This window comes from Sphaerodactylus townsendi, linkage group LG08 (genome assembly GCF_021028975.2).
Source record: "Sphaerodactylus townsendi isolate TG3544 linkage group LG08, MPM_Stown_v2.3, whole genome shotgun sequence".
Taxonomy (NCBI): domain Eukaryota; kingdom Metazoa; phylum Chordata; class Lepidosauria; order Squamata; family Sphaerodactylidae; genus Sphaerodactylus; species Sphaerodactylus townsendi.
Genome location: NC_059432.1, coordinates 65,365,102 through 65,390,755, shown reverse-complemented (window position 1 = coordinate 65,390,755; position 25,654 = coordinate 65,365,102). Strand labels below are relative to the sequence as shown.

At 46.0% G+C, this 25,654-nt stretch overlaps 1 protein-coding gene across 4 annotated transcripts; it reads left to right on the top strand.

Moving 5' to 3' along the window:
* Positions 1 to 24,554, top strand: HPS1 (HPS1 biogenesis of lysosomal organelles complex 3 subunit 1). 4 transcript variants are annotated; one of them, XM_048506730.1, is made up of 19 exons: positions 1 to 196; positions 3,857 to 3,973; positions 7,478 to 7,615; positions 8,568 to 8,710; positions 10,100 to 10,208; positions 10,513 to 10,673; positions 10,885 to 10,987; positions 11,366 to 11,458; positions 11,753 to 11,822; positions 13,720 to 13,787; positions 15,256 to 15,423; positions 15,533 to 15,676; positions 15,917 to 15,984; positions 19,286 to 19,411; positions 19,955 to 20,020; positions 20,596 to 20,740; positions 21,226 to 21,339; positions 21,698 to 21,780; positions 22,233 to 24,554. In XM_048506730.1, exons 2-19 carry the CDS (start codon positions 3,857 to 3,859, stop codon positions 22,393 to 22,395), a joined length of 2,079 nt encoding a protein of 692 aa, XP_048362687.1. In that variant the 5' UTR covers positions 1 to 196; the 3' UTR covers positions 22,396 to 24,554. The 4 variants fall into 4 exon arrangements, with proteins under 4 accessions (XP_048362687.1, XP_048362685.1, XP_048362686.1 ...); XM_048506728.1 differs by having other exon boundaries at positions 15,497 to 15,676; XM_048506729.1 differs by lacking the exon at positions 1 to 196 and adding an exon at positions 892 to 908 and having other exon boundaries at positions 15,497 to 15,676.
* The last annotated feature ends 1,100 nt before the right edge of the window (positions 24,555 to 25,654 follow it).

Here is a 25,654-nt window from a genome sequence, read left to right as displayed (position 1 = left end):
ATCACGCGCGCGGGCGAGACCTGCCCTCTCCCTCGGAGCTCTACTGGGGGGCAGCAGCCCGTAGGATCGCCCCACTGAGCCCCCCGAGGTCCAGCCAGCTGGATGGGAGGCACAGGGCCCGGGCTGGCAAACCCAGGGCTGACTCTTTCGTCATCGCGCCCCGCCTCGTGTTGAGGCGTGCCTCAGAAAAGGGAAGGTAGGGCTGCCCGACACGGGCTCGTCCGCAACGACCGGGAAGTGCCCCGGAGCGTAGAGGAGGGTCCTGGCGACTGGCACCGGGTGGGGCTTCACGTGCTCTTCCCCGCTGAAGACTCTCGCTTTGCAAAAAGTTGCCTTCTGCTGCCATTAGTTACAGCTGTAGGGGTCGGGTAAGCCCAAGACCAGTCTGAAGGAGCCTGTTGGGCGACATCACATTCCAACCCCATTTCCTTATATTGTAACTCTTCAAGGTGCAGGAAAAGAGATTCCACCTAAACATTAGGAAGAGCTTTCTGACTGTCGGTGGAATTCACTGCCTGGAGAGTGGTGGAGTCTCTTTCTTTGCAGGTTTTTAAACAGAGGCTGGATGGTCATATTTTGATTGTGTGTTCCTGCATGTCAGGGTGTTGGACTGGATGACCCGCGTGGTCTCCTTCCAACTCTATGGTTCTATACTGCTGCCCTCCCTCCTGCCTCTAATTTGTTTTGTTTGCCCGTAATGCATGCACAATTAATTTTCCTTCTCCTTGTGGCTTTATCCAGAATACACACTCCACTTGCCACAAGACAGATGGCCGATGTTGTCAGCATGCCCCCCTTCCCTCTTAGATTAGTTTGGACAAAGTTGCAAAGTTTTGAGGGAAAGCCGTTAATGACTGGTCTCTCAATTCACCACAGATACCACAAGTGACTGACAAACTTTATTGAAGGTGAGGAAAGAAGGGTATGAATAAAAGCATGTGTGGAGACTGGATAGAAAAAAACCCCTTCTCTCTTTTTTGTAATTCCTAGAACTCCAGATGGCAGGAAATTCAGGATAGACCAAAGCAAATACTTTTTCATTCAGCTACACAATTAATTTATGGAGCTCATTACCGCAAGACACGGTCATGGCCTCTGACTTTACCATACAGGAGATTTGTGAAAAGATCCCACCAATGCATATCTTTTTTTAAAGAAAAGCAAATGTGTTGGGGGGGGGGGGTTGATTATTTTTTTTCCTCCCACACTGCTGCTTTCCCTCCCTTTTTGACTGTTTTTATGAGTTGCAAAGAAACTCTTAGTCTACGCATGAGTTTTATGTGGTATATATCTGGATTCTAGAACTGGGCATACATACATGTACAGGAAAGAGATTGGATCTTGTCCAGATTCATACAGCTAGCTTAATTTCTTTCCCCTCTTCAATACATGGTTGAGTGGCCTCTCTCTCTCTCCTCTCCTCTCCTCTCTGTGTGAAGGCTGCATCCAGACGTCAGCAGGCCATGTGGAAGAAAGGGTACCCAATGGTCACATTTGTAGTTATGAAGAAAGGGAAAACTCTAATAATAACAGCAACGACAATAATAAAAGTTACCCCAGGGGTGAGATACAATTTCACAAGGAGTGGTAGCAACAGTTGCTGGTTAGGCTACTCCACCTACGTGGATCCTGCTAGTTCTTGCTCCCCCCTGGATTAGGAGCACAGTCCTTCTAGGATGAAGATCCTATCTAGAAGCATTCTTAAGAACACAGTGACCTCTTCCATTATTTACTGTTTCTCATTCACAATTCAATAGCAGTCTTTTTCAACTGAGCTTGCATTCAGTTATTTTTAAACAGGCCTGGGCGCTTGTGTCTTGTGTTCTTTGCAAATTTCCCCACCCCCACCCCTCCCACACTTTAACTTAATGCTGGTTTTTAGGTCATTTTAGTTTTGAATTCATTCAAATAGTTTGAGACTGGGATAGGCAGAAAATACAATAGATGCTGTTAGTGGACCACTGCCTAATTTATTGCAGGGGTAGGCAAGCCATGACTGGGCCAGTTCTCTGTCCAAGCACCTGAGATGGGCCCTTGAGCCACTGCCAGGACCATGGAGTTCATAGCATGTGAGATGGCTTGTACCTAAAATTGTCCCCTGTTCTACCATTGCTGCCTTGGCTCAATTTGCTGCTGGGGTATCTGGACCCCCCCCCCCCCTTTTTATTTGCGTGCCAGCACACTATCATCTTCACTGGCAGGTTTTTTTCCAGCATTTGAGCAAAAAAGTTTGTTTGCTCTGATCTGTCATGGAAGTTGATCAGAAATGTTGAGCTAGGTGGATCTTGATCTGAAAGACTAACATGTCTTCTTTGCAAGCAAGTTTGCATACAGAAACAAACAGAAACACATAATTTGAACGATTAAATCCAAGCTAAAATACAGAAGCAGTGCAACAAAACACACATACAGAAGAACATTTAAAGATAGTGTAGGAAGGAAGGATCACTGGGGAATGGCAGACATAACAACCAAAAAAAAGTCTTTACCCAGTAGCAGAACACAGCAGCAGCAGCAGCAGGGGACAGGCAAGTCTCTCTGGGAGAGAGTTCTAATGTTTTGGTGCCATGACTGAGCAGGCCCTCTCCCAGCCCAGGAGTCCCGGGTTGCCACTATCTGATCTCAGAAGATCTGGGTGAACCTGAACCAAAGCTTCTGAAGATGCTGGTAGGCCTGGTAGGTTCTTATGGGAGTTGGCAGCTCTTCAGTTGTTCCTGACCCATGTAGGTCTTTGAAGGTCAGCACCTTGAATTGCGTTCAGAAAGAGATTGCGAGCCAGTGTAGATGAGCCACAAGGAGTGACATGGTCCCTCCAGTACATTTGGATCAACATCCTGACTGCACGTTCTGTATTTCAGTCATCTGATCTAAATGCAACTAGGGTCTACACCACAGAGGCCAGATCTTTTCTGCCCAGGACATCTGAGATGTGAACAGTTTCCTGTTCTAAAGAAATCTGTCCTTCATAAAAAAGCAGAAAAAGAAGACGACGAAGATAGGGAGAAATAGCTCAGCAACTAATGAAAAAGGGAGAAGTGTACATATAGAGCAGTGCCTGCAGGTCTGCACATAACTTTCTATAAAAGATTTCCAAATATATAAAAATGTCTACATGCCGTTGTTGTCCACATGCCGTGGATTCAAATATTGATGAAGTTATAAGGCCCTCAGCATTTATCCCTCCAGTGCTGTATGTTTTAACGCATTACTTTTCTGATGTTTTGTGCCAGCTCAGAATCATCCTTTCCACAACTGCTCTCCCATCTAAAGTTATGAGGCCTTGGTATGTTTTCTTCTGTAGAAGAGAAAACCAATTTGGAGTCTTTGGGCATGTGGCAGGAATGGAAAGGGTTTAACAGGAATATCTCAAATTGCAACCTCTAAGGTTGCATTTTAGAAAGGAAGGTGAATCGGCTGTCTAGTTGGTCCCTCAACTTTCAGAAAGGGGCTTGCAAGGCCATATTCTCCTGGCCATGCTTCTGCCCCACCCTTCACAAGTAAACTCATGGCCGTGCTCAGTGGGCCATTGATAGGGCCTTGGTATGATTCTGGAGCTCTGTACTGCTGGGGTTTTAACTTTGTTGTACCAGCTGTCTCTTCAACTTCTACATGACCTTCTCATCATCCCCCTACACACTTATTCTGAGCTTGAAGGTTTAGGCTTCGGTATTGAGGTAGTCCCACCCCAGGAGTATTGGCTCCAGACCTGCTATCTTGGTCTCTACCTCCAGTGATGGTTGAAGACCCTTATTCTGACCATCAGAATAGAAAGAAGGGCTGCATTTTATTGAGGTAAAAGGCCTTATGTTATTCTGGGCTGTATTAATGGTATGTTAATATACATTTGTCCCTTCAGATGAAGTGCGTTGTGGTTTCCAGTGAAAGTGCTGAAGTTCTATTCTATTGGGCTGACCCAGATTTCCTGGCAAGCTTACACCAACGCTTTGGGAACCATAATCAAAGTGGTGATGAGGTGAGATTTGAGTAAAGGGAGGGAAGCCAAAGTGGATCCAAGTAAATGGAGGCTGGCCTACAGTGAGATTGGTGCTATTACTTTAGGTATAAGGTAGGCTGTTTAAGAAAGATCCTAAAGCACAGACCCTTAAAATTATAAAACAAATATGTGTATGTTTGTGAATGATTTGGAAGTTCTGCATAGGCCCGACTACTTGAGGTGATGGAATTCTGTGATTGGAACTCCCCAACAGATAATGTGGCAGTCGTGGTAGGCCAGGAGTCATGGCTTAGTAGTAAAGCATCTGCTTGGCACACAGAAGGTCCCAGATTTAGCATGTCCAGTTAAAAGAACCAGGTAGGAAATGATGTGAAAAATAGAGTCTGTGGATAGATGCTGTCAATTTGACGAGGCAGAACTGACCTTGATGGACCAAGAATCTGACTCAGTAAAAGTGCAGCTTCATCTGTGTGTGTGTTTGTGGGTGAGGGGGGCTGCTGTTCTGGGAACTTATTCTACCCACTGCTGTTCCCCTCATAAAAAATGTTCTTCCTCCTTGCTCCGCTGGGAAATTCAATCTAGATCAAACCAAGTTTGAAAATAAACTGCACCTTTTCATCGAGGTTTCAACCTCCCCACCGCAGCATGTTTCCAGTGAAGACATCTAGGCCTATCTCGGATTAAAGAAATGTAACAATCCCCACTACCACATGATTGGCTTGGCAGGTCTCTCCTGATTGGCTGCCATGCCATGTTGGGGTGGGACCTTTTTTTTTCTCCTGCAAAAACATGCTCACGTTATGATGTCAGCACATCACCCTGACCAAGTTTCTGGTTGGTTATCGTTCTCTTATGCTCTCGCGAGAACAGCACCATGCGCACTGATTGGTTGTAAGGCATTTGCGTCACACTCCACGGCAGGACATTTGAACCAAGATTAGACCCCTGATCCTCCCCTCCAAACTGGATTGAATACATGTTTTTTTTAAAGTAGTACTTTCAACCAGCTCCGGGCAGAACCAGTTATGGGGGGCGGGGAGTGCCAGAACAGGGATAAATCTTTGTTCAGCGGTTCAGTTATGGGGAGTTTGTCTTGAAACTTGGTTATCTCGGGTGAGTATCCCGGGATTAATTGGATATGGCCCACGTCTCAGTAGAGAAACAGAACAAGCACAATATCCTTCATCCTTGATGGGACTGAGAGCTATTTCTAGTTACAGAAATGGGGTATGTGTATGTACTGAGGATGAGTTCAACCCTCCCTTCACCCAGACTGCAGCCTCAGTCTATATTAGGGGACCTGGCTTTTTAGAGCCAAGTTCTAACTAGAGAGACAATCAAAGAGCTCCAGTGCTCATCTTTGTGGGCTTCTGTGTAGTCCCACATTGGGACTGCTCTTGCGCCGGCCGCAGAGAGAATAGCAAGCTTTAAAGCAAAGTTCTCCCAAGAGTTCCTGCCCAAATGGTCACATGACTAGGAGGGGGAAGGAGCACTCCCCTCAGTTCTCTTACCACCACCACAAGGAGAGGAAGTGAGTTACAGAGCTGCTTATTTTTGGTTACCTCAGTATCAGCCTGAGAGCTTCTGAGGTAAAATTTTCCCTGATCCACCAGACCATGGCCACACAGCCTGGAAAACCCACCACAACCAGTTGAATCTGGCCATAAAAGCCTTCGACAATGCATTTCCTTGTATTGTCTATGATATAAGTGTGCTACGTACAAAAGTTTTTGTGTATCTTATATTTCCCTGTATTGACAATGGAAAGGAAGAAGAAGGCTTTATTCAAGAAATGCGCCAAGTATGATGCTAAAATGGTGAAAAATGACACCCACCTAGAATGTGGGAAAAGTCCTTAGCCCCAGAATTACCTCATGGAGACAAATCCACCAGGTCTTTCTCTGTGGCTTCTGTCTTGGCATTCCTGAACCCACCACTTAAAAGATCTTGAAACAGTGTTGGCATCTTCTGAGCCACCAATTAAGAAGCCTAAAAAGCACTCCTGAGCAACAGAGCAAGTTAAGGCTACCTTGGAGCGGCCAGCAGATGACCAGTCTTCTGAAAGGAGGACATTGGAGTTGAAATCCCTGCCAACAAAGTTGAGGTCCCCGCCACCAAAAAAGATGGTGGGAAGAGACCGATTCTAGACCTTGGAGTCTTGAATAAGCAGTTGAAAATTCATAAATTCTGCATGTTTCCTCTGTCTGACCTAATCCCCCTTTTAATTCATGGTTTGCAGTCATGGATCTGCGTGATGCATATTTTTGTATATCAAACCATCTACAGTGCCAGAAGTTCCTTAGATTTAAATGTGGAACTTCCTCCTATGAGTATTCAGTTTTGATGTTTGGTCTGACAATTGTGCCTAGGATATTCTCTAAATATGTCTTAGTTGTGGTATTGCATTTGACCCTGCAACATTTTCCCCTACCTTGGTGATTGGCTTCTAGTAGGGGAATCTCCTAATGACCTCCAAGATCAGGTCTCCAAAACTCTCATATGCTTTCAAAGTTTGGGGTTATTAGTTAATTTTGAGAAGTCTAAACTGAGACCATCTCAATCTATAGAATTTATTGGGGTGGTCCTGAATTCTGTCACTCCTACTGCCACTTTGCCATTACAGAGGGCTTTGGCTATCAGAACATTGGTTGTCAAATTCAATAAGAATCATTTTCAGAAGGCTATCTCTATTCAGAAGTTGCTTGGCCTCATAACTTCTACCACCTCCATGGTGGCACATGCCAGACTGTTTTTAAGGCTACTACAAAATTGATTTTTGAGGCATTTCAGACTGGGCATTGACTGCCTTCCCCCTCCCAGTCATGTGACTGTTTGGGCATGAACTCTTCCACTTTCAGCTCCAGATGGGAGGGGGAGGAGCACTCGGGAGAGCTTTTCTTTGTTTTCAAGCTTGCTATTCTGTCTGTGGCCTGCCTGCACAAGTGCAGTCCCAATGTGTGCCTGCATCCAGACCACTTGATGAATAACAGTTACAGGTAACTGTTAAGTCCAATGTTGTTTTAATGTGTCATTTGGCTCCTAGTATGGCTGGGAACAAATTGGACTGTGGCCCATCCGTGGAAGGGGAGGGAGAGACAGTGTGAATGAGTGAGTATATGTCTGGATGCGAGCCCCAGCGCCCGGACTGGTTCTGGGGCCGCGCGAGACTGCGGCCCTGCCGTGGCTGGAGAGGGGACGCCGCCTCCCTCCCTGCCTGACGGGACGCCGCGGCCCCGACATGGTGATTCACCGGCACCCGGACCGGACGCCATGTTGATACATCAACCTACCTAGAACTGAGGCACCCTGTGGGTGAGGTTATTTAAGAGCTCGACTGGGGAGGACAACCCCCAGGTAAAGGGAGGAGGGACGGCACACTCGCCCCAGGGGGACGGGTGGGCAGGGGAGGCACCACAGTATATATATTAATGAGAAGGTGCAAATGCCTGAGCCTGGTGGGACACTGGCTGCTGCTTTTTCATGCGTTTTTTTCCCTTCTCTCCCTTTTTTTGTTCCACTCAGCCTCCTGCTTCAGAGGACAGCATCAACACGCTCTTTGCCCCCGTGATCATCTCCTGCATGACACTGCTTGAGAAACTGGGGGACACGTATACTTCCTTCTCTGGAGAAAATGGCAGACATCTCCATGTGTTGCATTTGGTAACTCTCCCCACACCCTCCATAAGGCAGCTGAGGGGGGTTTTATGGAGGGGTGTGCTTGGTGCCATGTGCATTAATGGAAGAGAGGGCATAGAACTCTGTGGAGCTTCAGTGGGTAGAATACTGTGTTTGAACATGCCTTTGCCTAGCCTTGAGCCTGTACTCTCAAGAGGGGTGCTGAGCCATTCTGCAGCGTATTTTACTTTAAAAATACTGTGGAGATTATTTATAATTCATAATGATAAGATATGATGCCCTCCCTTGTCCCTCAAATATTGAGGCATCTGCCTAGATTCTTGTAACTGGATTCCAGAAATTGTCCCTACTCATGATCTGCCCCATGTTAGAAGCACAGCCAGACCTCTGGAAAAGACCAGTGGATGCTACTAATGTCAGAGGTTCCACTTGTGCATGATTATTAGCAAGGAAATTATTAGCCTTGGTTGACTGTCTGGGCATGGCTGTCTCTGAGGCTCAGCTGAGCTAGTTTTCAGTGGAGGCTTGGCTGATGGGAGTCCCCAAGCTGGTAAGCAGACCCTCTGAGATCCAGATGGCAGCTCTTGGTTTAGGGTGCTTTAAGGATGTGGACTTGAAAACCTGTCAAACAACAAGTGTAATCTCCTGCAAAGAAATGATTACAGCTGGCTTGCGCAACTTGTGGTGCATCTCAGCAACCATATATTGCAGCCTGGCTGGCACTTGATAATTCTTGCAATCCAAACTGGCAGCAAATAAACCCCAAGGAGACTGGCAGCAAATAAACCCCAACTGGCAGCAAATAAACCCCAATGTTTGACATGGGGCAACCCTAATTATACAAGCTTGGCTCAAAATCATTTGGCATTTTGGAGGATTTTAGGGAACAGGATTTAACATACCCTAAAAACATCAAATTAGGTTTGTACTGTTTTGTCATTTGTCTTTAACGTATTGAATTATATGATCTCTTCAGTTTGGTGAGTGCCTGTACATTGCAGTGAATGGTGATGGGTCAGAAAGCGAAGATGACTTGCGCCGAAAGCTCTACGTGCTCCGGAGATTGACCGAGGCTCACTTTGGCCTGGTTACACTGGACAGCCATCTCATCCGCAGGGAGTGAGTCACAGGCCATCCCAGTATTGTATATCTCCTTGTGTAGAACACCTCTACCCCAGCACCCCCCTGCTATGTCCCTGGTCACAATGGGGGGGACTGTCTCTCCCTGAACTCTGAACCCTGCAGTGTCTTTTAAGTGTGCACTGAGCTGTACAGGTGTAGCTTCTTAATGGCAAAACCCTGCATGGCATAAGTATATGTATGTGAATTCTGCAGTTCAGTGGAGAGGTGTGTGTATGTGAGAGAGAGACTTCATGGGTATTTGCATCACTTGCTTTATTAGCAGGAGGGAATGTGTTGATTTGGTTGAAATGACCCATCCAGCCAGCCTTGTCTTGTTCAGCTTCATCCTTCATACACACTGCAACTACCCAGGATATGATCTTGGAATATTGACTCCCACTTACTTTGCAGTCTTTGTGAAGAAGCTTGAGATGCTCGAGTTTGCCTTGCCCATAATTTTGAAAAAGCCACAGCAGTGAGGCTATATTTAACTTCTGGACACAGCTCTGTTTAGTACTTGCGTCATGCTGCTTCAGTGGCTTAAGGAAAGTGACATTCATCTGTGATCTTTGTCAAAGAAGGGGAGAGCGTAATACAGATAAAAGCTGCAAAATGGAGAAATTGCTCTCCCCCAACCATTGACACAGAGCCTTTTCCCCATCTCCCTCCCCTCATGCTGCTGTTTGTTCCAAGGCTGCTTTTAGCATTTTTAAAAGTATAGAAGGTCATGATCATACGTCTCCTGCAATTTGCCCCCCCCCCCAATACACACACACGCACATCTTTGGCGCAAGGGAGGAGGTAGATCACCTGCTTTGCACACAAAGGGTCCCTAGCAGGTGGCAATCAGAGACAGGGCTTTTTCCAGAGTAACTCCTCATTCATGAAATGACTTTTCCCTTGAGGTTTGCTTGGTACCTACTCTGCTCACTAGGACTCAATGTTCCTGTTCACTCAGGATTTTAATTTAAGAGTTGGTCTTCCAACACCATTTTAGTATGTTTTTAGTTTGAAAATTGTTATTTTAAGCTGCTCAGTGGCTGGTTTTAAAGTCTATATTTTTACCTTTGAGACAGGATTTTTTTAAATGCTGAATTTTTAATACCTTTTAATGTTCTATTTTAGTGACGTTTTATTTTGTCTGCTTTCTCCAGGATGTTCCCTGGAGAGATGGCATATTTTTTTCCTGAATAAAATAAATAAATATTGAGCTTGGTATACCAATAGACTTCGTCTAAGATATATGTTATTAGCCACTTTGCAATCCGCTTCATGGGGGAAAGGAAAATGAAAAGCATTTAAAAGTAAATTTAGTAATACAGTAGGAATCAAGCGTACACTGCCGCCTTGAGAGGCCCTGCTGATTTGGGTGCTGTTGTTTTGTAGGCTGCGGCCAGTGGATTCTGAGCAGCGTGCTCATGTCTGGAAACTCTTTCAGAACCTGCTGGAGACTTACAGCCAGCTGCGCCAGGAGGACCAGAGCTTTCTTGTGGAGGTACAGTGGAGCGAGGGGCAGCCTGAGCTGGGGGAAGTGAGAAGTGCCACATCATCCCATTTCACGAGCCAGAAAGCCAGCCGAGTTAGGTGTGTCTCAAACTTAAGAACAGGTAGCAGTACAAGATAGAGGGCTATATAAATGGATGGCATAAATTTGTGCAGGAGGAGGAAGCAGTGGAAGCATTTCCCCCTGTGTCTCAGCACTTTTCCTGGGAGAAATGGTTTGCATCCCAAGGCTTGGGAAAGAAGAGTGGGCTGTACATTTTTGTTCCTTGGCCTCATCCTCCTCTCCCCTCCCACAGGCTGTGGAGCGACTGATCCATCCACAGCTGTGTGAACAGTGCATAGAGTTCTTGGAGCGCCAGGTTGTGCAACACATCAATGGCAGCACAGAGCGTGCTGGACACGAAGTGGTGCATGCCTTTCTGCTGGTACACACCAAGCTGCTGGCCTTTTACTCCAGGTAAAGCCTCGCGTTGTCTGTCCATTTCTTCCTGGGATATCAGTTCTGTCTTTGATAGTGCAGTGCCAGCCACTTGTTGCCTCCCTGCCCCACTACATTGCTGTTGCAACACTGAGCACATTGCCTGCCCTGCCTTCCTCTCTCGAGGCCCAGGATATCCTTGCCCTCTAATATGTGCCGTTCACTAATGCTTTATCTTCCTCTCCTGCAGCCGGAATGCCAGCTCGTTGAGGCCTGCTGATTTGCTCACCCTCCTCCTGATAGTACAGGATCTTTACCCCAGCAACTCTTCTGAAGAGCAAAATGGCCTACAGGTACCTACTCAGATAGGGAAGCGACAAGATCATGAGGGATTCTGTAGTTGTGGGGAGTCTCTTGGGGACCTTCTCTGTCTTGGGTTGGCTTAGGCTGGGGTGTCCAACTGGCACTTCAGATGTTCATGGACTACAATTCCCATCAGCCCAGTTGACCATGCCAGCAGGGGCTGGTGGGAATTGTAGTCCATGAACATCTAAGCGCCAGAGTTGGACACCCCTGGTTTAGGCCCATGTATCAGTGAAGAGCAGGAAAGAAGGATTCTCCAACCCCTGCAGGAGCTGGAAGTCTTGGTTGAGAAGTGTTGGGAAAGAGCCTCTCTTTGAGGTCTGTATGAATGCATTTTTAATTGAGTCTCTCCCCTGTGTTCTGTTCAGCTTTCAGAGGATAAGCCAAGTCCTCAGCAGCTTTGTAGCAGTGAGAGTATCCCTGTGAAGAGCTCTTGTCCCAGTGAAGCATCTCAAGAGCAGGTGGGACCTTAGTATTGCCGTCAAAGGCAAAGCTGGTGTCAGCATTAGGCTTCTGGTTTTGGGCTGTAGGCTGTGCTGGGTCTCAAAGGGCAGATGGGAGATGAAGGAGGGATGTTACAAGGGGATACAGGGCAAAGCTGTACAAATCTCACCCATCCTTCACCAGGGCTGGTAAATTGCACCATGCATTTGCCAGAGCCTTTTATTGAATCCATTTTGGCAGCTGGGGAGCAGGGCCTGGTCCAGCCATTGCTGAGCCGACTCTGTTCTGTACCCCTTTGCACCCTCCCTCAGGTAGCAGATGATGTCTCTGTGCCGGAGGAGTTCTACACGCCCAAGGCTTCCCCTAGCCAACAGAGTATCGGTGAGTGGGTAATCAGTGTGGAAGAGGCTGATAGGGCCAGGTCTGGGGAGAGGGGTGGCAAGAGGGAGATGCTGCCCCAGGCAGCAGGCAGAGAAGGGGCAGTGGCAGTAGACAGGGCAGAGGTTGTGGCTGCCCGCCCCGCCAACTACAGCTTGCTGGAGTCCCAGACTGCTCAGTGACTGGTGTGTGTGTGATTTGGTACTGGGGCTGGGACTGCCTTACCACCACTGGGCGAATCCAGCACAGATGCACTGCTCCCTGGGGCTCCCAGGGTCATCAGGAGAATGCAGGGGGAAGCTGGTGAAGAGGCTTGCATCAAGTGCTTGGCTCAGGGCAGGTTCAGCTTATCTGTTATTGTTAGCGACTGGGGTGTCTTTGGGGTGGGGGAGCTGTGGTTGGATTGACTGCAGCACAGTGGGGGTGTTGTCTTCCTGGACTCTGGTCAGCCATCCACCCTGCAGAGTTTGCAACTCTCCAGTGTGGGGAAGCTACAGCAGGCTGGCACCATAGAGAGAGGTGCGCGCTGTGGGTCTTCCGTGGAGGGCAGCTTCCTTATAGGGAGCAGCCGGGGGTGGGTGGGTGGGTGGAATCTCAGTGGTGGATGAGGACTAAAATAGCAACCACTGCAGACACCCTGCAACCCCACTCCTTTAAACTTTTTAACATCAATATAGGTTTCCTCTTGAGTGGCGAGAGAAATTGAGTCAGGTTGTGAAACCTGGAAATTTAGCAATGCAGCCCTAAGACACTTTCCTGGTAGGAAGCCTGGTTGAGTCACCCTGATTGGGGTTCAAAGTAGACCTGCTCAGGATTGCTCTATAGGCACTATGTAATGGAATCATGGGCAAGATTAGAGTCTGTTAGTACCTTAGAGACCAGCTTTAAAAAAAAACTTTTAAAATGTGTAAAAATGGTCACATCCTCATTTGTATCTGGGATTTGATTCCATGCACACTTAGAAGCCCCACTGAGCTCATGACTTGGAAGGACAGGGGAAGGAAAGGAGAGGCCATGAATCCATTTTGGGTCAGGGAAGGGCCCTTCATTGGGTGAGGGAAGGGCTGCTGGAGTGGATCTCAGAGTCAAGAGAGGCATTGGAAGAGCAGTTGGTGCCAGTGAGTAGGTTGTGATCCCTCATTTTTCAAAGGGAATAGAGGTCAGCTGAGTTCAGAGCCGTTTTCCTGACAGTGAGTATTGCCTAAATACAGTGAGAGGAAAGGTTCCTAAAACAAACTTCTTTGGACCTGGGATCAACTCTTGGCCCCAAACTGCAGCATGGGGCCCACTTTTAAATGTTCACTGTTTCTGCCCATCCTTCCCTCCGCTTTCCTCCTGATCTTGTTTTCTGTGTTCTCGCCTCCCCCATCCTTTCATCCTCTGACCTCATCAGATCCCAGAAGCTAACAGGGTCAGGCCTGGCTAGTGTTTGGATGGGAGACCTCCAAGGAGTACCAGAGATGTGATGTGGAGGCAAACAATCTCTGGACATTTCTTAGCTTGAAAATCCCACTGGGATCACTATAAATCAGCTGCGACTTGATGTCACTTTCCATCCATCCATTCTCTCCTCCTTTCTTTGATTGGCTCATTCTCTTTTTTTCTCTTCAAAGATAATTTCTACCAAAAAGAAGGCAACAAAAAGTGGTGGAGGTGGGGGTGGGGTCACCTTACATTAAAGTGCAACTAAGTTGTGTCTCTGACTCAACAATCAAGGGCCAGGCCTTAAGACACGGATTAGAAAGACTAAATGGAGTGTAGGTGGTCCCTCGCATTTGCGCTGGGAGGTGCCTGGATCACATTATTGATGGTCTGTGTCTCTTAAATCTGCGGTTAATTGCTGTCACTATCACTTTCCCTTCCCATTCCTTGTGCTGGGGGCGTTGGTCTCTCTCTGAAGGGAGTGCTGCATGGTCCGAGGGTGTGGATTCACAGGGCGAGGGAGAAGTGAATTCTGCTGACATCCAGGTAAGTACTTGGGAGGGGTTGCTGATTCTTCTGTGTCCTTTATCCTCTTCACTGCCGCTTCCTGCCTTCTGCTTGGGCCTTCTAAAGTCTGGCTGTTTGCACAATGCAGGAGCAGAGCTGATGAAAAGCACAATGGCTTGTCCTGCCTGTCATTTGGCCGGGTCATGAGGGGGTGCATGGCCGAGCTGCCCTGACTGCCTGCGCCTTACCCAAACTCCACATGGAATTCAGAGCAGGGTGGACCTGTTTGATGCTGGACTCGACTTGTCTGGGAAGCCTGCAGTTTGCGGCTTGACCTGAGAAGCTGAGTAGACTGGCTCTAGCTTTATATTGTTGGCCCCGCTCCATCTCCAGAGTGTGGGGTTTGGGGAGGGGTGAGCCCACACAGGCCGGCTCAGCATTCAACTACATTCCTCTTCCTGAACTCCACATGGAGTTAGGGCGGGGGGCAACTGGGGAGGGTAGCTCGGCAGAGTCCGTCCCCCCCACATGACCTGACCAAGCAGCACTTGGGGCTCCACCCCCGCCCCCCCAGTGGTTATGCTACTAGCGCAACAATTGCTTCAACCTGTAGGTCAGCCACATCAGACTGAGCACAGTCAGTGTCATTTTACTGTACACCATAGTGCTGCCTTACAATACAAAATAATTCTATTAACAACAGATTAACTGGTCAACTCTGCAGTTCAGCATCTCATTGTGGATAACATGAGAATGAGTAGTGATTCTATATATTGTGCATGATATCTTCCGTATATTATGTGTTACAAAATTTGTCCATAGCATAGCTGAATCAATGTCTCGTCACAGACCTAGTCGCTTGTAATAATTCCAAGCTTGCAGTAGATCTGTCTGTGGTTATGCTGCAATTCCCACATGGGAAAATTAATTAAAGGGACTTCCTCAAATTATCAACAATTGTGCAAAATGCTGCATAAGGTTACATGATGGAGGAACTCTGGCCATACAGTAAAACGTATCCTTTTGCATGACAGATACACTGACATGACCTTTTTGTACCCATGACAGAGCCATAAATCTATCACTAGTGTTGATGGCTTTATTAACATGGTACAGGAAGCCTGCTGAAGTGAATTGTGCAGACATTACTCCCTGCATTAGCTCCATGGGCACATCCTAGTTTGCGAACCTTGGATCCTAAATGTGGGGACAAGACAGGGTGGGGAGGGCCATCCCTTTTCAGTTTAAATGCATAAACTTGGGGGTGGGAATTGACCTCCAAGAATGTGCGTTTTGTTAGAATAATCCCTTCACCCTTTATGTCTGATGGTTTCTTTAAGCTGTCTCTTAAAAGTGCCAGTAGGTGGTGCTATTTACTGTGTTTTAAAGGGCTGGCTGCCCTCACCTGGGAATCTGAAGAGGACAAAGATGGGGGACCTTGACCCTGGTATTGTCTCTGTGGTTAACCAGATCCTGATTCCACGGTAACCGTTTACTGTCTCCCCAGATAGCTGAGGATTCACTGCATGCTCTGATGTCCACAACGTCCGAGGCCACCAACCCGCGGCGATTTTTTCTGGATGCAAACTTGAAGGAAGGGTATTGTCCCATGATGCCCCATACCATGCATTGTTTACCCCTCTGGCCAGGGATCTCTCTGGTACTCCTCACTAAGGTGAGCTGGCTCCATTGGGCTCGATTTGATATTAGCTCAGCCTGGATCTCACTGTGTCCTTTCTGCCCTGTAGGGCCCCAGTTCCCATGTGGCACTTTCCCTTTATCAGCTGTTGGATGGATTCCTGGTGGTGGAGAAGAAACTCAAAGAAGGGCAGGAGATGGGTCACCCCCTACGTTCTTATCCACTCTTGCTGGAGCTCCGACATCGAATGGACAAGTTTGTTAAGAAGCTGGGTGGGCAAGAACTCCAGGTGAGAATTGACTTTGTCTACATAGGGGCTGAATGGATAAGAGGAGTGGGTAAAGCACCCTTCTCAGGGTGTGGGTATGAGTGGAAAGGTGGTGGGTCTGGCCAGGCGGGGGCTACAGACAAGCACCTGCTTTCAGGGAATGCAGGGTAATAGCCTCGCTGCAGAAGAACAAGGCATGCGAAGCCTTGGGAGGTGGGGGAGCCATGTTGCTCTTTGGAGCTCTCCGTGTCTGTCTTTCAGCTGCAGAATGCCTGGCTGGAATTTAAGAACAAGATTTTTTCTCGAAGTGAGGCTTTGAATTCCTGGGAGTGAGTATTGGAAGGGGAGAAGCTGGGATCAGAACTGATGTTGGGGACTGTTTTAGACTGAGGCGGTGGTGGGGCATGGGGGACAGAAAATGGAAGGCACTTGATTATGTTTTTCTTCCGAAGACATAAACTAGTTGAGGTGCATGAAACAGAAGGGACTTGGCAACAGTGAAAGATACATATTGGGAGGAAGAAGTTGTAGCAGTGAGCCTTTCGCCAGCTGTAGTGCAGAGGAGTAAAAATGCTGAGTGAGAATTGGAGTCCCTTGACATCAAAGGCACAAGGTGCAGCCTTCCTGGGGCCTGTAATAGTGCATGGCTGAAAGTTTTTCTGTGTATGTGGAAGCATACAAACCCTCTGCTCATTGAAAACAGCCAGGTCGTTATCACCTGTATATACCTGAAAGGAAGACCAACCTGAATATTATGGATCCTCCTTTAAAAAAATTGATCCATGCATTTTATTTCTGTACATAACTGCATGTGAACTTAAGATGACCTCCTCTTTTTCTTGATGGCACATGAGGGGGGGGAAACCTAATATTCCTTTCAGGTAAATTAGTATTTGCTCTGAGACTCGAAAGAAACTACCAACAGTGGATTTAACAGCCATCACAGCTTGAGATCCATTACAGCAAAAAAATCCTATATATCATATGAAGACAATGCACTTACATCTGAGCAAATAAAGCGTTATTGGAAAGATGGGACTGTTTCCGTGTTCAGTTTCCAAAAAAAAATTCTCATTGAACTTGGAGGAAAATGGTTACATAAGTTGGCAGTAGACACCAGTGCTCAGCGGCTGGCAAATATGACGTAACATCACTTCAACTTCCCCTAACCTTGAAGCATTTTTGTAGCTTTAAAATTTTAGTTTGGTGTAAATAAATAAATTCAGTAATGGATGACTGTTTAACAGAATAAAACACACAAATTGCACTTTAAACACTTCCGCACAAGCAAAATAATGCGTTTTCAAACCACTTTCGCAACTGTTTGCAAGTGGATTTTGCCATTCCGCACAGCTTCAAAGAGCACTGAAAGCAGTTTGAAAGTGCATTATTCTGCATGTGCGGAATGAGCCAAGAACAAAGTGGATATCTTACTAAATGCCATGGGGGAAGGGGGGAAACTGACAATTACTTGTTTAAATTGCTGGTAAGTACACCTATTATTGTCTTGCCTTTGCAGTGCAAATAGGCAGCTTCTCCACAAGAAAATAAAAATCCACAATCTCATGTTTCATCTGTTGTCACCCTAAGCCGCAACAGTAGTGATGTTGGTGCCTTTGCAGAACTGTAAATGCTGCTCCCTAGAGGAAATGGAGGCCCCATTTAGCTGTTACTCCTTGAAAGCAGCTTGTTCTAATGCTCAAGTCCCTTCACTTTTCATGCTCAGAGTGCAGGTAAAGGTTTTCTGTTTGGAAGCCCTGGAATCGGACTCCAGTTTGCTGCAGGGACGTAGGTAAGAGGGGGTTCACAGGTTGAAACCTCTCCCATTACATATCCGACTTGCTTGAAACAATGCATGGAATGGAACAGCCGCAAAGTCAGCTCAGTCACTGACCCCACCCCATTAAAAAATCTATACCTACATCACTGCTTTGCTGTGATGTCCAACACAAGTTAGTGTCTGAGTGAACTGGAGTTTATTACCTTCCCACAAACTAGGGCTGATTCCGCATGGGCCAAAAGCAGCAGTGTGAAAACGGTGTGAAAATGGTGTAAAAGGGTTTAAAACGGTGTAAAAGGGTTTATACTGTTTTCACACCATTTTCACACTGCTGTTTTTGGCCCATGCGGAATCAGCCTAGGATTTTGAATTGGGATTAAACCAAAGTTTAGAGTCTTGTCTTACAGGTGGGAAACAAATTCCACTGTGCCCAAGTGCCAGCACTCAGAGTTCATTTCAAACTGGAGTTTAATTTGCGGCTTCAAAAACCAGGAAGCTTTCTGCTGCTGTCAGTCATTTGTGTTTCTGTTGCTCTCCACATATGAGGGACACAAGCATGTGATCATGCCAACAGTCTTGAGTTTGTGTACATTCTTGGCCGAAGTTTATCATGACATCTGAATGGGACGAAAGATTAGGTCTGGCTATTTTGTTGACAAGCGCTTTGTTGTCTTTTAAATATAGTAGTGTTTATATACAAAATGTACAGATTTAAATCCCCATCTTGATGTAGAAGCTCACTGGGTGAATTGGGTCCAGTCACATACTTTCAAGGTTGATGTGAGAAGAAGAAAGGAGGAGAGGAGGATATTGTAAGCTGCTTTGGTCCCCACTGTGGAGAAAAGTGGGTGTAAGTGAAGTTAATAAGTAAAAATAGCTGAAGACAGGAGGTAGATAAAAGTTATGTTGGTGTATGACTGAGATGGTGAGAATGATGCAGGGAAATGGGAGAGAATATGAGCAGGAGATGCCCCCCCCCCCCCCCCCAGGCCCTTGAGGGTTCCCTACCATGCAAGTGCCAGCGCCACACAATTGGGCCATAGTTTTCCTGGGTAGGAGATTGTAGAATCCCAGGGTTTTCTCTGATACTAGGAACTATCAGCTCTACCAGCATGGCCACTCAAGGTGCTGGTAGGGGCTGATGGGAATTGTAGTTCCTGAACATCTGGAGAGCCGCAGGTTCCCTACCCCTGGACTAGGGGGCGGAAAGCCTGAAGACAAAGGGGCAAATAAATATAGGCTGAATGTTGGGTTGTTAGGGGAGAGGAAAACAAAAAGAGGAGAGGCTATGGGGGCTTTCAGGGAAGGGAAAGCAGGAATAGTGGGGGAAATGAGATGCCTCCTGCAAGTCCTAGCAAGTTCCTACTTGTTCTTTTCTAAATGGCATGATGGAGCTGCTGGCAGTCACTCTAGTAGTCGCTCTCTGTATCTTGATTTCTTCCTGGATTCCTATAGGCACAAAAGCACTGAAACCTGCACTTTCCTCCCCTGTGCTCAGAAAGAATGGTGGTACAATAGTTCTATCTTTTTACGTCCTTTGAAGTCAGTGTACTTTGAAAGGGGTAGTTTTGCTTTCAGATTGTATCATGAGCATATCTATACTACAGCCTTTCATGGGTTTGCCACCAGTTTAATTATCATAGTTTTTCTTCGAAGGATTATAGTTTGGTGAAGCTTCTAAGATTTTTTGGTCCACTGAGGAGAGGAAATGGCTGTTGAATCTGTTTAACTCTGTGGTACAGACATTGTCTCCATAGAGAATGTTGGGTGAAGGTTAAAAAGAGCTGAGGTGAAGCTTACCTCTGATAATGAGGGATACTGGAGGCATGTTAATCTCTGTATTGGTGCAGGATTCTGCAGGCATTTTGCAACATCAGGCGGCAGCTGTGTGTGGTGTACCGGCTTCTCTTTCTTGGATCCTCAGGAGCCCAAGGCCTGCCTCAAAGCATGCTGGACCGAGCACAGCAGTTCACACGGTGAGTGAGGCAGAACATGGTGGCAGGGCCATAGGAGAGAGGATAATAACTCTTAGTGGCTCTGTGTTTCGAGAGACTGGCTCATGGGACATTCACTGAATGTCCCACAAGACTACCTTATCTCCTGCACAGTTTTCTTCTGGTTTGAAGTAATTGCAGTCTGCACCCATCCAGGGCTGCCCAACATAACCTGTTATTGTCCAGTCATTCCGCATCCCTTGTGGCTGCCTTGATCCTCTGCTTGAATACCTGTCTTTTTCCTGCTCCCAGTCTTGTGGGTCTGGATAGAATATTTAGCTGTCTCAGGAGTACCATGTTCTCTTCTGCTGTAATAACCCACTTTCATTTCCTCCATGTAAGGGGTAAAAGGCATTGAAAACATACTCCCTTGGTGTTTTCGGTTGGAGGAGGAGCTGGACACCCCAGTTAGGAAACATTTGCTGTGGGAGCAGCATGTGCACACTATGTGCACTTCCCCCAAGGCATGTGCACACTAAGCTATTGTTTTGTTAATGTATTACTTGTTTATTCCTATATTGTCAGGGACAAGCTCCGGGATTGGAGAGACTTCCTGCTGGTGAAGAGCAAGCGTAATGTCACAGTGGTGTCATATCCTTTCATTCTGACTATTCCTCTGCATTGGTTGTGAAACCAAACATACTTTAAGGAAATGGAAGCTCTCTGGGAAGAACTTCCAGGGTTTGGAAGACTGAGGCACTGCAGGGTAGTATTTGGTTGGAGAGTTTGAAGGGAAAGTTCTACACTTTGGCCTTCCTTCTTTGCTTCAAGGGCCAGCCATCTTTAGAAAAGCCCAGCTTTCTCCACTATCATGGAAAATTGTAGTACTTAGTTTCACTCTATTACTTTGGTGGATTGCACTGGATTTTACCAGATGGCTATGCAGTTTTGCCAGGAACAGGGCCATTGTAGCAAAGGCACTGGTGTGCTTTCATTGTGTGGATCTGTTCCCTTGTCCATAGACAAATATTACGATCCCAGGAAGACAAGAAGTTTGCTCACTTGGCTCAATGCTGAAGGGAGGGGAAGGCTTTTGATTCCAAAGGCTACTTGAAAGGTTTCCATGGAGGGAAGGAGTAGGGCTATCCTTAGGCCTATCCAAGTACCAAAACAATAAGGAGGAGCAGCCTTACTTCCAACCAGCCCCTTAACCTGCTTCCATCCACATACCTGGAGGATTTCCCAGGTCTTGTGCACTTTATCTACGTGGACCGGACAACAGGACAGATGGTGGCACCATCACTTATTGTGGCTGAGGACTCTGCTGTTGAACTAGGCAAAGGACCTTTGCCTGCCTTTATTAAGGGGAAGGTAATGTTCTTGAGCCCATATGGAGCCTGTGTTCCTTCCCCTCATTTACTTGGTGGAAATCAAAGGGAGCTTTTTCATAACAGGAGGGAATTAGTGGGTATGTATCAAGAAGAAGAGGAGGTGGAGGAGTTTGGAATTATATCACCACTTTCTCTCCTGCAAGGAGACACAAAGGGGCTTACAATCTTCTTTCCCTCCCCCCCCCCAACAAACACCCTGTGAGGTGGGTGGGGCTGAGAGAGCTCCGAAGAACTGTGACTAGCCCAAGGTCACCCAGCTGGCATGTGTTGGGGTGCACAAGCTAATCTGGTTCGCCAGATAAGCCTCCACAGCTCAAGTGGCAGAGCGGGTAATCAAACCCTCAGATTAGAGTGCACCTGCTCTTAACCACCACACTGGCTCTCCAAGGTTCAAGTGGTCAGGGGTGGGGGACAAGTTCTGATATGGGCTTCACTGTTGCTTTCTCAACCCGCTTGCTTCCCCAGGTGTGGTCACTGGTGACATTGGCTAGAAGCTACTTGCAGAAAGGCTACACCATGATGACACTGCGGGATGGAGATTATTATTGCACCTACTTCCTTTGGTTTGAGAATGAGCTGGTATGTGGAAGGGCTTGGCGCTGAGGGAAATGGGCTGATTTGGTGGTTAGGCCAGAATGGTGTGTCTAGGGTGCAGGTTCTGAATGCAGGAATCTTGAGCCCACTTCATGTAAATGTCACCACTGTATTCTAAAGGCCCTGGCCACTTCACTCTACCTCAGCCTTGCTTACCAAACCGAATTGGTTTGAGGCTGAAATGTTGCTTTGTGCTTCTTGGAGGAAACACCCAACACAAATGTAGCACGTAAATAGTGCTAAGTGATATGATGGAAACAGCATGCACACAAATACCAGTTCTTTTGTTGGACCTCCACAAGCCTCTTCTGGCAAGCCCCTTACTGCTGCTGTGTCCCTGTAGGGCTGCAAATTGGAGGTTACAGAAGTGCCAGTGCTTTCTGACGATTCAGCCCCCATTGGGACACTGGCAGGTGACTACTACAGGTGAGTAAGAGTTCCAACTCTGTGGGTACCATTTGGTGCAGGGGCTAAGGTGAAGAACTGGAGAAGGGGAAAGCTCATAGCCATTTTACCTCCACTGCATCCAGACAACACTATAGGATAGTTCTACAGGCTGGTGCCTCTATTCTTGTTAGTGAAGGTTTCTCTGAATATGTCTGTGTCATGGTCACAGAAACTGTATCAGTCTCTGGCTTATCATCATCCGAAGTGTGTGTTTTGAGGTTGTAGCCTTTAAACTGTCTAAACTTAAAACGCAGACATCTCAGCAATTTCTGCAGGTGCCTCTCTTGGCTGAACTAATGAGGCTCTGTAGAACCCTGCGTATCCCAGCCGTAACTTTATATTGGAGAGGGAAATTGTTGTACAAATCTTGCAAAGAATAACTGAGTTGAGATATGTATGTGGCTTTTCTGACCCGTGTTGCACCCTTGCAGGAAGTTGCTCCGTTACTACAGCAAGAGTCACACAGGTGAAGTGCTTAAGTGCTATGAGCTGTTGACCATCCACCTGGGTATCATGCCCACGGAAGTGGTGATCCAGCAGGGTTGTGACTTAGCGCGGCAACTCTGGGAGCCAACCCGCATCCCCCTTCTTTAGGGGCTTTGGTCGCTGCTTTCCTGTGCTCCGGGCTTGAAGTGTGTGCTTTCCTTGGGACAATACATTTGCCTGCGCTGCACTGCCATTCACTTAGTTGGAAGAGCAATCTGTTCTCCATTCCTACCATGCAGAATTGGGTATCCTTGCTCTGGAAGGGGATAGCTTGACTCTAGGCATTGAAGCCAATGGGACCAAATTGCTTTCTAGGCAGTGCTGACGTGACTTGGGGATTCTGTGTGAGATCTGAGCTAGAGAAACATTCTCCTTGTGCATATATCAACCCATCCTTCTGCATCTGTGTAAGCTGCAACAGTGTCTCTATGGCTTATCTGTGGCAATTAGATACACTGAAATAACAAGGAACTTTCATGACCCAGGCTTTTCTTGTGACCATGAAAGACTGTGAGAATGAAGTGTTAGAGCCAGTCCCTGGATAGACTTGGTCAACATGAGACTTGGTTTGCCTCTGGATGTTGTTGCACTTAAGAAATCTCACCTGCTCAGTGTAGATAAGGAGTCTGTGGCCACTTCATGAAAACACTTCCACTATTAAAGCTTAAAATGGGTTTGAACCCTTCCAAGTAATGTAAAAATATGGGATCTGTTCTAGAGGTAAGGACAGGAGTACATGTAGACTTTTCCAGAAACTGGCTTTATATATGTATATGCTGCAGTGAAGCATCACAATACCATACTGTGTGCAAAATGTCATTCAAGTAAATGTACCGGTGGAAAAGGCCTTGTGACATGCTTTCTTATGAGTATAGTTAGAAGCTGTTTGTATACACATTCTAAACTACCCCCAGTAGTAGGGATGTTCCTTAAAATTAGTGTCAATTTAAAAAAAATACAATGGCTACAGGAAGTTGTAAAATCACTATTTTTAAAAAAAAAATAGAGTAAATTAACTATTTTACAAATGGGCTGAATAGAAACCATTAAAACAATTTGCTATTTCTACTGTTTTGGCAATATATTTCTATTAAAAATTCAGTGACAAAAAAGGCCCTTGCAATCTGGGGGGGGGGGGGGAAGAATAATTACTGATAAATTTTTGCAATGGATAATGGAGTATTTACATATACTTATGCTAAATACTCACACTTATGCTAAATACTCCATCATGTACTTATGTAGTAATGCTTCATAAAAGCTTGTAGTTGTAGTCTTCCTGTAGGGTATTAAATTTGTAGGTTATGATGAAGATCCACAGACAATTTCAGAACACAGATAGCAGGATATACCTTCTGCAAGCTCTATTGTGAATCAGGAAAGAAAAGTTCTAGCTCAAGGAAAGAAGCACTGTTAATGGTGTCTATTTTTAATTATAGGATTAAAATACACTCAACTCACTGAGTGCTTATAACTTTGTAGGAAAAGGAAATTCTGGGAAAAATATTAATGTTTGAAAAGGGGGGTTGCTAAATAGTGGGGCAACAATGCAACTTAAGGACATTGATGATAAAACAGTGAATCAAAAGCCAATTGTGTCAGATTTCTTAAAATATGACATTTTCTCCATGAAAAATTAAAAGGGCACCAACTGAATTAAGATGATTTTTTAAATGGTGTTGCGTCGCTTAAGGAATGTTAGGGGTCTGCTACCTAAATGCTGTGAAAATGTGTTACAAGTTAATTGAACTGTAAAAACTTCGACAGAACTGGAACATCTTCATTAGACAGTAGCTGATGTCTGCAAAGATAAAGGTCAACGCTGATCAATTGTAAAGAAAGCTATAATCAGTAGAATGTGATTTCAGTGATGCATAAGAAGTTGTACTCAGTATCCAAAGACAGTGTTTGGGGCTCTAGGAGAGGGCAAGCAGATACATTGCATACATGTGGTAATATTAGGTGGGGCCTGTCTAGGGCTTCAAATCACTCACTCAGCTCTGAGGCTTACTGGCCAAGGTTGTGCCAAAACTTTTCTTTCCCCCCAACATACATCTCAGGAATATTGGGATAAAATTGATATAACGGGTCATGAGTTCCTTGGCAGAAGGCTGGGATTTAAATGCAATGAAGTAAATAAGCATTTATTTACTACTGTATTTTTCATTATGTAAAATGATATACCGTATGATGCAAAATACTGATATATTTTATTATGAATTTCTGTTGTATAAGCTTCTTATATGCCAATAAACATGTAGCAACTATGGGATCTTGTCTTTTTTTTACAATAGATAGTGTTTTTACTGAACAATCCCCTTAAATATAAAAGATTAATTATCAGCATTGAATAAGTGAAGTAGTATGACCATTACACTGAATTTAATGAAGTCATTCTAAATATTATGGCCAACTAACGTGACTGTGTTGATCCCTCAGTTGTAGCCTGACACTGTAACCACTGCCCCACACTGTTCACAATGTTTAGGTACATGCAGCTATTCATCTTACCCATTTGCAGGATGGTGCCTTCAGAAGGCTTTGGTCAGATAAAGATACTGCAATGCAGCATATCGGAGAAGTGGTTTTGCAGAAATCCTGGTCAAAGACATTTCTTTATAGATGATGAAGCAGAAGTTCAATGGCTTAAAGACTTATCAGCATTTATTCTTGCATGAGTTTTTGTGAGCCAGGGCTTGTTTTTAGATGCTGTGAGAAGGAAACCATTTTTGAGGTTTTTGTAAGAAAAATCACAATTGAGGGAGGTTGGGGAGTTGGGGCACAGAAAGGCAATAACCCTGAACTGAAACAAGAACAACGTGCCATTCTCACAACCATGGACGTAGGTAAAGGGGGGGTGTTTCTCGGGTTTGAACCCCCCCCCCCCATTCATGTCTGAAGCTCCACCCCTCCGTTTGTGGGTTTTAAAAACATTTTAGTGCTTTTCGGTTTTTGGCCTGCAGGGGGCGCATTGTTTGGGCTAGCAGCACCAAACTTTCAGGGATTGTTTGGGGGACGCTCCTGATGATACTACCTGGGTTTGGTGAGATTTGGTTCAGGAGGTCCAAAGTTATGGACTCCCAAAAGGGGTGCCCCCATCCTCCATTGTTTCCAATGGGAGCTAATAGAAGATGGGGGCTACACCTTTGAGGGTCCATAACTTTGGACCCCCTGAACCAAACTTCACCAAACCTGGGATGTATTATCAGGAGAGTCTCTTATTGATACCACCCAGGTTTTGTGAAGTTTGGTCCAGGCAGTCCAAAGCTATGGACTCCCAAAAGTGCCCCCATTGTTTACAATGGGAGCTAACAGGAGATGGGGGCTACACCTTTGAGGGTCCATAACTTTGGACCCCCTGAACCAA